At 55.1% G+C, this 13,430-nt stretch overlaps 1 protein-coding gene across 1 annotated transcript; it reads right to left on the bottom strand.

Annotated features, from left to right (window-relative positions):
- Positions 1-549: 549 nt before the first annotated feature.
- GDF10 (growth differentiation factor 10) lies at positions 550-13,147 on the bottom strand. Its single transcript, XM_022564521.2, has 3 exons — positions 12,659-13,147; positions 2,697-3,622; positions 550-767 (listed from the first exon to the last, which is right to left on the bottom strand). The coding sequence occupies exons 1-3, from the start codon at positions 12,972-12,974 to the stop codon at positions 576-578; spliced, it is 1,434 nt and encodes a 477-aa protein (XP_022420229.1). The 5' UTR covers positions 12,975-13,147; the 3' UTR covers positions 550-575.
- Between the last annotated feature and the right edge of the window lie 283 nt (positions 13,148-13,430).

Consider the following 13,430-nt stretch of genomic DNA (forward strand, 5'->3'; position numbering starts at 1 on the left):
CGCCCTCCTTTTTGTTTTAAAATAAAACATATATTAAGAAAAAGAAACCAAAATTGGTTATATGTGCATACTGTATGTATAAAAGCATTTGCAGTGGATTTTGAGAGAAAACATCCATTTATACCATTATTTAGGCCCTGTTTTGCAGCATCACACTGTGGCCCGAAGTGTTTTAAACTGATTGTTTAAACAGAGGTTCTTTCCTTGTGAAGGGAGTGAGTGCCTTCGGGTCTGTAGTCTTCTTTCCAGGTTATGAGATGATAGTCACAAAACCCAGCCTGTGGACATGTCCGGTTTTCAGGCCTTCAGAGCACAGCGGACAGGCCGTGGGCAACCGTCAGGCCAGGGCTAATTCCCAGATCCCTTCAAAGGATTCGGACCGGCATTGAGGGGGCTGAGTCACCAGCAGTGAAAGACCCCAGAATGATGCCCTGGGGTGACAGATGGCTGCCTGCAAGCTGTGCCCTGCCTTTGCAGCTGCACCCTGAGTCAAGTGCTCACTCCAGAAGGTTCCGAGAATGCTGCCCTGCTGTGTGCACGCGGGGCAGGTTCTTTCCACTCCAGAGCGGCTGGTCTTACCGGCAGGCACAGGTCTCCACAGACATGTTGGGGTACACCTTCAGAACCACATTCCGGTTCTCATCGAGGAAGAGGACCCCAAGAGAGTTCATCTTGTCGGGAACGCAGCAAGGCTCTGGGATGCCCGGGACGATGCCCACAGCCCTGACGATGCTCTGGATGGTGGCGTGGTTGGAGGGGCGGACGATCTGCAAGGGGGAAAGGAGCATGGTCACCTCCGAACTCTGCCTACCCTGCAGTCCTCACCCACCCACCACGCTGCCTGCATGTCCTTGACTGAGGCCACAGAAAAGGCATTGACCTAGAAGAAAAGGTGAGATCACAGGGTTGGGTACACATTTCTTCTGAAATCAGTGGCAGACTGAGTCCTAGGGACTTTTGCAAAAGGCCTTCCTGCCCTTCGGGCTCCCAGAGGGAAGGCACATCCCCTACATGGCACTGGCCACTTGGGGGCACCTGCGTGTCACACATCCCCGAGGAGCACCAGGAACTGGGCAGGAGCCCCAGAGGGAAGGCAGTGGAGAAGATTGGAGGTTCTGCCTGGGGCCATAGCTGCCCAGACTTTACAGTCCAGGGAGCACCGACACGCTTGCCATGTGATCATGTTCTCAGCACAGGAGGGGAAGCCCTGCAGGCACAAGTGCATCAGTGTGATGAGGCTGGAAACTCGCAGTTCCCAGGTGGGTCTGACTTTGGGGTGTCAGGCGCTGCTTCACCTACATCACCCCATTTTGTCATTGAATCAACCTTATGGGGTGGGTATGACTTTAATTTTCCTGGTGAAACTGAGGCTTAAAATCACTAAATAACTGTACCAGGAACCCTCAGTTAGAAAGTAGTCTGGCTTGGAAACTATGCTCGCTGGGCCCACACCAGCTCTCTTCCCCTCCCTCCCCAGGCAGCCTCTCCCATCCAGAAGAGTCTGGGTCCCAGCAGCAAACACGGCACCTCCCACAAGATGAAGAGGACCACGTCACAGGTGCTTCAGCTCATTGTCGGCCAGAGTTTTATATGCACAGTGCCTCTGGTGGGGAGGTGGGAGGAGAGGGACACCGGCATTTGGGGAGTTCAGGCTGGTGTCAGGGAAGGTGGAAAGACCGCCAGGCAGACTGATAAGGTAAGTGCAGGGTCAGCCAGCAAGAGCCTGCTGTACTCACCCTGCATCCCCCGGGCTGGGCCCTTCCAGCAGACGCCTGTCTCTCTGTCAGACACCTCCCTTCCTCTCTCCTGCACATGCACGGCTTTGAGGAGAAGCCTCTTAATTCCCAAACAGGTTAATGCGGCCCCGCGTCTGGGTCTGGGATTTCCCAGCTGGCTGATTTATTTACGTTCACAGTGGATTTACGCGCTGACTTCCTTTCTTGGAGAGGAAGGCATGACCTGGAACTCAGCAGAGGAGCTAAGTAGGAGGAAAGTGTGTGCTCTGTGCCGAGGTCGACATCAGCAGGCAGCCAGCCCACCGCAGTTCAGGATGTGGGGAGATGGATGGACAGAACCATGGCCCAGCCTGGAGGGAAGGTGAGCATCTGAAAACCTGGGCCAGTGCAATGGGGAAAGCAGCCCCCTGCTGTGTGTCCTGTCAACTCGTGTGCAATGAGAGCTAGCTGCCCTGTGAGTTCCTGCCCTGAGTCGGGGGTGGGGGATGGACGGTCACACTGGGAAGCCACTGAGGCCAGCTCTGTGCTGGTCACAGACACCAACGCCCTGAGATCCAGGCCAGGTTTCTAGAAGAGCCTTGGTGAGGAGGGGGCTTAAGAGACCTGACCTGTGTGCAGGGGGCCAGGCTCTCCTCAACCTCTGTGGATATTGCTATGTGGGAACACACCTAAGGAGATGGATCTCCTGTTTTGCAAAAGAAGAAAGGTTCTGATTTAAAACTCAAATTCACTGAAGGCACAGCCAGACCCCATCCATCTGTGGGCTGTATCCACCCAACAGGCTGACATTTTGGCACGTCTGTCTACCTATTCTCTGCCTTGAGTAGATGGGAGGTGTCATTATCCCTATTTACAGACAGGAAACAGTGAGGAGGCAGAGGGACTTGCCTGCAGGGGCAGAGCTGAGAGTCACAATTAGCCCAGGGGCAGAACACAGCGGGGCGACCCCACACACTCTACCTTGGGCATGGGGAACTCGCAGGCTCCTGAGCAGTAGTAAGCGTCGAACGACTTGGGTGAGATGATCCATTCGTTCCACCCGATGTCTGCAAAGTCCACCTTCAGATACCTCCGGGAGCAAACCCGCGGCTCGTCCCACTGCTTCCTCCGGGCTTTCTGCATCGTCTTCTCGTCAAAGTCCAGCACCTGCGAGGAGGCCATGAACACATCCTGGCCCTTCTTCCTGCGGTCCTTGCGGCCCGGCCGAGGCTTCAGTGCACGGAAGGGGCTGGGCCACAGCTCGTGCTTGTGGTAGTGCTGGGCGTGGGGGGCATGTGCCGGCCTCTCGTCCAGCCCGGGCAGCTCGTTGTTCTGGAGCGGCCCCATGGCCTGCGTGGCCCTGCGCACTCGGGGGTCTGCCGAGCTGTTGGGGGCTGCTCCAGGCTCCGGGTCCCCAGCCTGGAAGGGGTCATATCTCTGCAGTGTCACTGCCACACTGTTGGGCTCTGAGATGGCCAGGTCGTTGGCGTAGATGAGGATGTAGGGTGCGTGGGGGCCGGGCCTGGGTACCCCCGGGTCCTCCTCCCCAGAATCCAGCTGGGCGGACAGGAGCAGCTCGCCATCCCGGCGGGCCGCCTTGATGATGGGGGAGATGTCCTTGGCCCGCCACAGGCCCCGTGGCGGGGGCAGCAGGGCCATGGCCCCACGGAGCAGCCCCTGCGTGGCCATGTTCTGCGAGAGGCTTCGGAAGAGCAGGTGCTGGCGTGCAGGCGGGCCTGGGGGCAGCAGGCGGCAGGATGCATTCTTGGCCCGCTGCTTGCATGGTGCCTCGCGTGCCCGGGGCCACCGCGGCTCCGAGTAGAAGTGGAATGTGGCCATGAGGATCATTTCTGAGTCCTGCATGGAAGTCAGGTTGAAGAAATACACGGTCTTCTGGTTGACCACGTCTGCGAGGGAAGGACAGACCACAGCCTGTTAGGTTGTCTCCTGGACAGGCCCCCGTGCTCATAGGGTGTCCCGTCCAGGAAGTGGAGGAGGAATGCCCGTTGAGGGAGCACTTTCAGGCCAGCCAGGCTTTCCTCATCTCCTGTAATCCTCACATTGAACAGATGAGGGCACCCTTTGTTATTTTCAGGGACCAGATGAGGATGAGGGATTGGGGTCAGAGAGGTTGGGGACTGTCATATCCCATTGCAAAGAAAGGAAGAAAAAAAAGGTGGCAGACAAGGTAGATGCTCAGGGCTGCTGGACCCTGAAGCTTCAGTTCCTGCCTCTGCACTCTAATGCCTCTCAATGAACAAATGATCTCCCCCATCTTCATTCATGAGATAAGATGGAATCAGGTATTCGGGATACTTGGGTTGGGTCCGAGCCCTGCTGACAGTAGCCCCCCTGTATCTGCACAGCTTTCTATTTTATAGACATTAAATGCAGTCCTTCTTCTGAATGAGGTAAATTAGAGTGCCTCGCGCTGTCTCAGCGTTCTGAGCGGCTTCTGAGGGAAACTGGGCTTAAGAACACAGCCATTGGGGTGTCTACTATTTATTCTGCCCAAGCCCTTTTAAACTTGTTTTTACAAAGAAAAAGCACTATCAGGGTTGTACCAGGTCACTCAATAAAATCTCCAACATCCAGGTTGCTCTCCAGAGGCCGGAACCACGATGAGGACCGTGATCCCTCAAACATCACATCTGCAGCTCGAGAATACTCTTGGCCCCTGCATCCCTGGGGCTGTCAACCACTCTTTCCTTTCTCTCTTGGTTCTACCAGGTGTACACCAGGACCCCAGGGCAGAAAGCTGCCCCAGGCCCTGGCAGCATGAGGTCTGGGAATAGCAAGCCCTCTCTAGGGCTTGGGTGGGAGGGAGGCATCATCTCCCTGAGATGCTGCAGGAGAGCCGGAGACCAGAGCTGTCAGGTGGGCTGTCTCCCTCCCGCTGCCCTATTTCCTGTTGCCAGGGGTCTGTCTGCTGGGTGAAGCTGGGAGAGGTACAGGGCTTCCAAGAGCGGGAGTGTGTGTGTGTGTGTGTGTGTGTGTGTGTGTGTGTGTAGAAAATGGGTCACAGTTTCTCTGACACCTGCGTCCACAGATTCAGCTGGAATTTTTTTAACGAAAATCTTCAGTTTAAGGTTATTTGTTTCTATTGGGATGAAGGCATAATTCAACTGGGAAGAAGGCATAATTCAATTGAGAACTTTCATGTACTTTTAAGGGGTTACAAGAAAGAGGAAGGAAGGAAAAGTCAGAGGGCCCAATAAATGTCAGTCAAAGCTTGGGTGACATTCTAAAGATACTACCTTACCTAATTCTCAGAAAAAAACCCTCAGCATGTCCACAGCAGCCCCTCAATATGTCCACACATAAGGAGAAGCACGAGTCTTGATGCACATTTAAACCTAGCTTCCCCAAACACTGCGGCCTTGAGTGTCATGGTCCTCGAGTCCTGCATTTCCCAAAGCTCAAAGATCACTGTTTCCTCCTCTGGAGATGCTGATTCAGAGGTCTGGGACAATGGGGCCCAGGAATTCTTATTCTAACCAGCATTCTAAGGGATTCTAAGTTTGGGAAGCAACGATGGGCGGTGGCTGTGTATCTGCAACATCCCGGGTTGACTTGTGGACGGGGTGCAAGTTCACCAACAAGGCAGCCCCTACCCCCCAAGCTGGGAAAGGCTCTAGGAACCAGGCTCCCAGGCCTCAACAGGACCATGCCTTGCTCATCTGCCTCAGACAGACAAGAGAATCTCTATCTCACCTGAATGCTTGGAGGATTAACTAAATAACATATGTAATGTGCCAGGCACAAAGGGGGAAGCCCCCAAATGTGCTTCTGTGCCACTTTTGTCTAAATGACCAAGGCCGGCAGAGCAAGCTCCTTCTACACCATTTCGGGCCCCTCTTACTGAATGGTCCAGCTAACACAGCAGAAAAAGTGTTTTTCTTTTATCCAATTCAAGTCAACTCCATTGTTCCGCTAACAGGTTCTTTGCGCGAGAACACTTAAGAGGCTCTAAAATAGACATTTCTGACTCCTTCCAAAGAGCTGGCCCTTCACAGTGGGATGCAAGCATCTTTGGCCTAGAAACCTGCGGCTTCTGGTGAGAAGGAAAACAGCAGACTGGGGGAACCGAGATGGGGCTTCCCAGAGAAAAGCACCTTGGCCCCCCTTCCAGTGACAAGGTAAAGAACGAGAGAGGATATAAAGTAGGATAACTGTGACCACCAAGGCAGGGACAGCAACCTTGGCTTGAGGTGGGTGCGGCCCAATGAAGGTGCTGGGAGGGCCGCCGCAGGGTGGCAAAACGTGTTGTAGAGGAGGACGGGGTACCCTCCCGTGGAGGTTATTTCTGCACGGGGTGCAGGAGAGGGAAAGCCAATGCTGCCCTTCCCTTAGGATGGAGAACCACAGAGAACACGCTCAGGAACTCAGAGAGGGAAGAACCTTAGAGGTCAGGCAGCCTGATTAATTACACTCAGGGCAGGAGTCCTTCCTCCATTTGGCTTGAATGCCTTTGGCCATAGGCAGCTCGCTCCTCACAAGGCAGTCTGATGCGTGATGACCCTCCCCGCTGGGAACCGTGGAGGTGGAGATGGGTCACTCCCATCTCCAGGGCATGAAGGGCCACAGGCTGGCCCAGCTCTCTGATTGTACCTGCATGCCTGCATTGCAGGGGGCTCCAGGCTGTGGCTGAGAGAAGGCCACCTACCTGAAGCCTCCCAGCTTGGATGAGCCCAGGTCACAAAGGAGAATCTCCAAAGAGAAGTCCCTATTTCCTATGAACTGTGCTGGTGCCTGTGGCTCCCATCTCATGGTCAGCTAGAAAAGATCCTTCCTTCCTCCCTCCTATCATTCCTCTCTCCCTTCCTTCACCCCTCCCTGCCTCCCTCCCTTTTCCAGATAAATATTTGGGAAACTCCTACTCTGGGCTAAGTGCTGGGCTGAGCAGGGTCCTAGCAAAGGTGATTACAGGCACTCAGAGGAGCTCAGCCCAGGGATGAGACAGACAGTGATGGTGGGGACGCCCACCTGCAGCGCCCGTCGCAGCTTCACAGAGCTGTGTCCAGGAGAGGCCCCCGGCGGGCTGGGTGCTTTCGACCTCAGGTCACCATCCTGCTCAGAGCTCTCCATTGCCCCCCAAATAAAATTCAACCCTTTAACAAGGCCCTACTTGATCTGGCCTGCTTACCTCCCCAACTCCATCTGCTCCCCGCACCCCCATCTCTGCCCCAGTCACCCTGGCCTTCCTGTCCTTACAAACATGAAGCTCCATCTCAGGGCTTTGTCCCAGCTCTTCCTTCTGCTGTCATCACCTCTCCTCTAGGAATCACTCCTCTCTCCTTTGGGCCTTTGCTCAAGCGGCATCCCTAACAAAGGGTACCACTGACTCCCTTGGCTGAAGGAACAGCCCCATCGCTCTGTCTGTCCCTGGCTTCATTTGTCTTCACGTCACTCTGAGACATCCTGATATAATATATTTCCTTGCGATTGTTTCTCTTTCCCTCTAGAACACAAACTCCAAGAAGGCGGGGCTTTGCCAGCTGTGTGCACTGCTGTATCCCTAGATCCTAGCACGAGGCCTGAGTGATCGTCCGTGCTCAGGAATGTGTGCTGAATGGCAGGGGAGGGGAGGGGAAGGGTCTTTGCTAGATCTGTCTGCTTCACTTAACGAAGTGGGTTCCTGGCCTGCTGCCCTGGGGCTCAGTGAACATCCTGAAAGAAGTCCAGAAAGTCTCCTTTGGAAAGATGTAGCCGATTATGCAAATCCAGCTGGAGGCACTGCACAGCAGGACGTTTGTCCAGTCACTTCCCCTTGAGCCTTAGTTTTCTCATCTTTACAAAAGGAATAATATTGTTTACCGATTAGGAAGCTCCAAGTTCCAAGCATATATGCATGCTTGATTCCTCGTGTTCACAATGAGGGCAGCAGACGTGGCAAATGCACGAAGAGATGGAGCTTCAGAGAGGGTACATGACTACATAACTACATAACTTGCTTAAAGTCCCCCAGCTGGTAAGGGGTGGAGCCAGGGCGTGCTTCCAGGCCTGTCTGACCCCAAGCCCATGCCCTTCCCCACCCTCCCCAACCAGGTGCTCTGGATAGAATCCGGGTCTGCTTAACAGCTAATGTAACAAAGATCATGTGCTGTGAACTCTAAAATACTTTGCAAACACAAGTCATTATTTGGATTATTTTGTGTTCTGACTCTCCAGGAAAGAAAGGACTGATCTTATTTAGACAAGTTGATCTCTCTATGGTCTTTGGAAATCTGAGAACCCTAGTGAGGTCCACTCTACTGGGCACTCAACCTCCTTCCCGACTCTTTAGGGATGGGACTAGAGAGGAAAGAGGTAGGGAAGTGGCCCTAGTCCAAGGGTGCCCCCAGGCTCCCTGCTTGCCAACTCTCAGGCCAAGATGACCCTCAGACTGCTCTGCTCTGTAGAAACAGAATCCAAGTCACCTGGAGATCTGTCCCTTCACTCATTGCCCCTGAAACAGCCATCAGGGTGACCAGAGTGAGAATGCCGGGCTGAAGATGCAAAAGCACCAACATAATAAGCTGAAGAAAGGAAGTGGTGGGCCACCAGTGGTGGTGCAGAGAAGGAAAGAGAACTAATGTGTACTGAGTCTCTATTTTTAGGCAGGCTCCAGAGTCAGGGTTTAAACCCTGCTTCATCACCGACTAGCTGTGGGGCCTTAGGAAGTCACACAACTTCTCTGCCCCATCTGTTAATCAAACAGAATACGTGTACGTGCCTCCTGAAGTTGTGAGCTCATCTCTGCAGTGCTCTCAGCAAGGTGTCTGGCACCCAGCACACGCTCAGAACACAGTGGTCATGTGGTGTCACAAGCTACTGCTACACTCAGGACCCCCCACCCCTGCTCCCTGCCCTCGTGCCCAGCGGGAGGCACTGCCACCTGTCCACCCTCTCCAGCAGGAGCCTGAGAATTTTCACAGCCTCTTCGCCCTCCTGCGTGCAACTTATCCTAGTTCCTATTTCTCCACATCCTGTTTCTCCACAACCACCCTGAACTCTGCATCTTTCCACCACTGTCTGAGCCCACAGTCTGACCTTGCCCACCACTGTGACCCCAGGACACTGTCACCCTCACACCACACTCGTGCTTCACAGGGAGTCATCTATTACAGATGAAGAGTTAACATCCTTCACAACCTCCACATATCAGTAGGAGAAACACCAGAACCCCAAGTGGATGAAGTGGTTTCCACGGGAAAATTTTTGAATGGTCAAAAAGCATGAAAAACAATTCAGGATGACCAGTAATGAAAAAGAAAACGGTAACTTCAAATGAGAATGAAGATATAACAAGTTTTACCTGCTGCAACTCTGATCCCATGAGGGTAAAAACTATATATAATATTCCACAAAATACTAACTCTGGTTATATCTGGATTGTGATTCGGGATTTCTTTTCTTTACTGTGATTTTCTATGATTTCTGGATAAGTATGCATTTCCCTTATAATCTCTTGTCTCTCCTTCTCCCCTCTCCTCTTTTCTTCTCTCCTTCCCTCCCCCTCCCCCTCCCTCGCCCCTCTCTCACCATACACACTCTCTATACCGCCCCACTGCTTACAGGCCTTGGTGGCCCACTGGTTCACTTCCATTTTCTGCCTCTTTCTTCTTGTTGTTTCCTCATTGAAACCAAACGCCTCACAATTCCAGGCAATAGGGCTCTGCTTCACTTCTACACCTGGCTAACACCCACTGCCCTTCAGAGTCTGTCTGGGGCCTCCCCTGCTCTGTGAAGGCTTCACTGGACGCTCCCCACCAGCCCTTCCCCTGCCAGGTCAGTGCTGTCCTTTGGGGCTCCTGAAGCCCACCCCCAGCCCTTTCTCACTCCATTGTCCTACCTGTGCCACTGCACACATTCTTCTGTTTACTTCTCCCTTCTCCACCAGCCCGTGAGCTTTTCGGGGCAGGGCCAATACTCTCTGCTTTTCTGTGTCCTCTGAGCTTACAGCACCTGCCACTGAATGAGGTGCTCAGGAAAGACTTGGGGAACTGACTGTGACATTTGGCACTCTCGACAGATGAGTATGTATTATTACTCTCATTTTAGAGATGAAGACACCAACCTCAGAGAGGTTAAGTAACTTGCCCAATATCACATACGTAGGTGGAAAAGCCTAGATTTAAATGCAGGTCGTTTGAGGCTGCAGGTGTCTAACCTTAACCCTTATGGTCAGGCTCAGAAGCTCTCTCCACTGATGCACTTCAAGGAGCAATGGAAGGGAGGGAAGGAGCTGGGTGGCTGGAGTAATCATAGTAGAGCTAAAACATTATTGAACTTACACGTGCCAGGCACCGTGTTAAGCCCTGAACATATCTCAGTTCATTAAAAAAACCCTATAAGGAAGAGAGCATTATTAGTCCCATTTTAGAAGTGAAGAAAACGGAGTCATAGACGAGTTCAGTCCCTGGCCCCAGTCACAGACTCAGGATTTGGCCCTTACCAGTCCAGCTCACAGCCTGCGCTTGTAAGCTGAGCTGAGCTGCCTAGAGGCAGGCAAGGGACACAGTTCCACTGTAACACGGGTTGCAGGGACCACCCCACCGAGGCAGCAGAGGTCACCGTCACGGAGCAGGCTGGTACCGGTACGATCCAGGACCAGAGCTGAAGCCCCCCACATGTGTGCCTCATCCATAAAATGAGGGGTCCCCACCCAGGCTCACACCTCCTCACAGCTTCGTCGCTGGGTCACAAAGCAGGCACTTCTGAGGGCTGGTGAGGGACTGGGTATGAAGAAACTTAAGTCAGTCAAGGGAGGAGAAGCGAAACTAAGCTGCCTGGGCCTAGTCTGTGCCAGGCACAAACCCTACGTCATCCCATTGAATCTTCACCCCACCCCCACTATGTGCACAAACAATTGACACTCAGAGAGGTAAAGTGGTGTGTACGCACATACTAGCAGCAGGTGGAGCTGGGACGTGTACCCATGGTGTTTCGAATGGTTCCAAACAAGAGTGCTGGATTTGTCAAATAGTCTTAGACTGATCCAGAATAATTCTGATCTCCCAGGATCTGCTCCATCCTCTGTCTCCTAAGTCCTGGGCTCAGTTCTGATGGAGGTTGGGGGAGGGGACTAGCAGTGAGAAGAGCATGAGCCTGACAGATGGACGGTGCCAACCACTGCCACTGTGAACAGCTTGCCCTGGCCTGGCCTCAGTCTCCTTATCTGTCAAATGGGAGGACTGGATCTGAAGTACTGTCGCCAGATCCTTTTCAGGGCTAAGTGTTGCTTGTACCACCCCCAGCCTGTGAAGACTGAAAAACAGACTGTGCACCTCCATGCCTGGGCCTGCAGCAACAGGGTGGGCTCAGTGGGCGTGCTCATCCCTTATTGCAGCAGTGAACTTGCTGGTCTTGCTTTCCTCAAGTGCAAGGCTTTGGGGACTGAGTCAATGGATGCAAGGTCAAGTCTACACCTATATGAACACAAGTGTTTTGTACTCCAGGGAAACACGATGCACCAACACTTAACCTGGCCAGTGCTGGGCTTAGGGCTTACACACATCAACTCATGTCATCTTTCCTGAATTGCTACAGGGAAGATATTACCATGACCTGCCCATTTTGTGGATGAGTACACTCAAGTCCACAGAGCTTCAGTGATTTGCCCAAGATCATAGTCATGCTAGATGATTCTTGAGTGACTTAATAATGATACTCCAGAAATGGGTCCCAAGAGGTGAATAAAAGGTACCAGGGAGGATGGAGTTAGATCTGGTTGGCCTGGAACCTAGTGAGTCTGCCCAGTAGAGGATGGGGGGAAGGAGCTTCTCTGCGGCAGGAGCTCCCAGTACATGTTTATGCGAGACCAAGCTTCCAGTGTCTGGCTCTGAGGCCACGGTGTGGTACCCTAAGTAACACAGCCAGTGATCGACAGGGAGGTGGCAGATCTGACTCCAGGCTGTCTGGCCCCAGTGGTGGGCTTGTCCCCCTCTACCTCAAGAGGGGGCCCTACAGACCAATGGTCTTTCTCCTGATGAATGGCCTCCTCCTTCACAAGGGCTTCAGGGGACCCCTACTCACATTTTCTGCAATGGCATTCTGAGACCATGAGTAATCTCCATGACAACCAGGGTCTTCCCATCACCCCTGTGCCTCGTCTCTGCTCACCCAGGGCCTGCAGAGGTCACCCAGCCCGGGCGGGCAGACAGCTGGGGCAGGATTCTGAAATGCTCTCGGAAGCAGGGCAGGGAGGGCTCGGTGCAGCTCCATCCAAGGCGTGGGGAAAGGGGAAAGGATCTGCCCAGGAGGGGCAAGGGCAGGAGGGGGGCTGGGAACCCCCACTGCCCAAGCTTCTAGACCTTTCCTCAAACCCCCATAGTCTGAACAATTCATGCTAGTGCCTAGCAGGCCTCAGTCCCATGTCCCCAAGGCTGGGCACCCAAGACCATTCTCAGTCCACCCTGCTTCCCCAACTGCCACACCCACTAAGTGCCCCAGCTAGAGGGGCACACCCCCTGCCTGGGCCCAGTGCCTGGCACTTGCATCAGGGCTGCACTACACCCACCTGATGGGCTCTCTTCAGTGCCTCCTTCATCTGTCAAGAGCCAGCACAGCTGAACCCTGTGACATGGATCCCTACCCCCGAGCCCCGACACACACACAGGGTGAGCTCCCCCAGCCCAGTCCCATCTCCACGCTGTGCTTAAAGCCTTGTGGATGGGGTCGTCTGTGTCCGGCAAGTGTGACACCCTCCGAGGTTTGGCGGCACCCCAGGGGCAGGAAGTCTGTCACTCTGTGGCACTTCGGCGTCCCCACGGGAGGCTCAGGGCCCCGCACAGAGTGCTCGGGGCGGGCGGCGGTGGGGGGAATAGTTAATGGAAGAATGAATGAACCAGTCAATGACTAGAAGGAAGAGGCAAAGCGGAGGTGCAGGGGTGGGAGGATGGACACGTGAGGAGGACCAGGGAGGATGAAGAGAAGGGGGCCACAGGGCCGCCTCTACTTACCCAGCCGGGCCCGGAAGCTGCGGACCGTGTTGCCCCCTCCTGGCCGCGCGCCCCTTCGGCTGTATTTCTCATAAAGCCGGAGCATGTGGACAGCGACCATGTCCTGGGTGCCGGGGCCTAGAGCAGCGGCCGCGTCCCCTGGAGACCGCTGGGGGTTCTTGTACCCCGCCAGGCCGTCGGCCGCTGCGGGCGGGGCGGACCGGGCGGGGGCCGTGTGGCTGCCGCCCGCGTCCTGGAGCAACAGCAGAAGTAGCGGCAGCAGCGGCAGCAGTTGGGACCCCGGTCCCGGGCTGGTCCGAGCGGGGCCACGGGCCATGATGGGTGGCGGTGGCGAAGGGGTCGGAGCCGGGGAAGAGGAGGAGGAGGGAGATCGAGGGCGCACAGGAGGCTGAGAACAAACCCTGCGGCGGGAGGGCGCGCGGGCAGCACCGGCAGGCGGGGGCGCGGGATGTCGAGATCCGCGCGGGGCAGAGCTGGGCGCGCAGCCGGGCGCACGGTACGGCCAGCGGTCACGGCCGTCCGGAGCCACGCAGAGCCGAGCCGAGCCCAAGCCGGCGCGCTGCCTCGGCGGACTAGCGGCGAAACTTTGCAGCCCCAGGCGCGCCCGGCTTGGCGGGTTCGAGGGGCGGGGCGGGGCGGGGCGGCCGGCTGCGCCCTCGCCGGGGACCCGGCTGCGCGCCCCGAACCACTCCGGGCCGCCGCCTACACTGCCGTCCGTGGCCCGGCCGCGTTGTGCGTGCGCCCGAGTGTGGCGGTGTGCGCGCGCAGGGGT

The sequence above is a fragment of the Delphinapterus leucas genome, chromosome 16 (assembly GCF_059928025.1).
Source record: "Delphinapterus leucas isolate spDelLeu-1000000601 "Yukka" chromosome 16, BTC_Dleu_Yukka2, whole genome shotgun sequence".
Classification (NCBI taxonomy): Eukaryota; Metazoa; Chordata; class Mammalia; order Artiodactyla; family Monodontidae; genus Delphinapterus; species Delphinapterus leucas.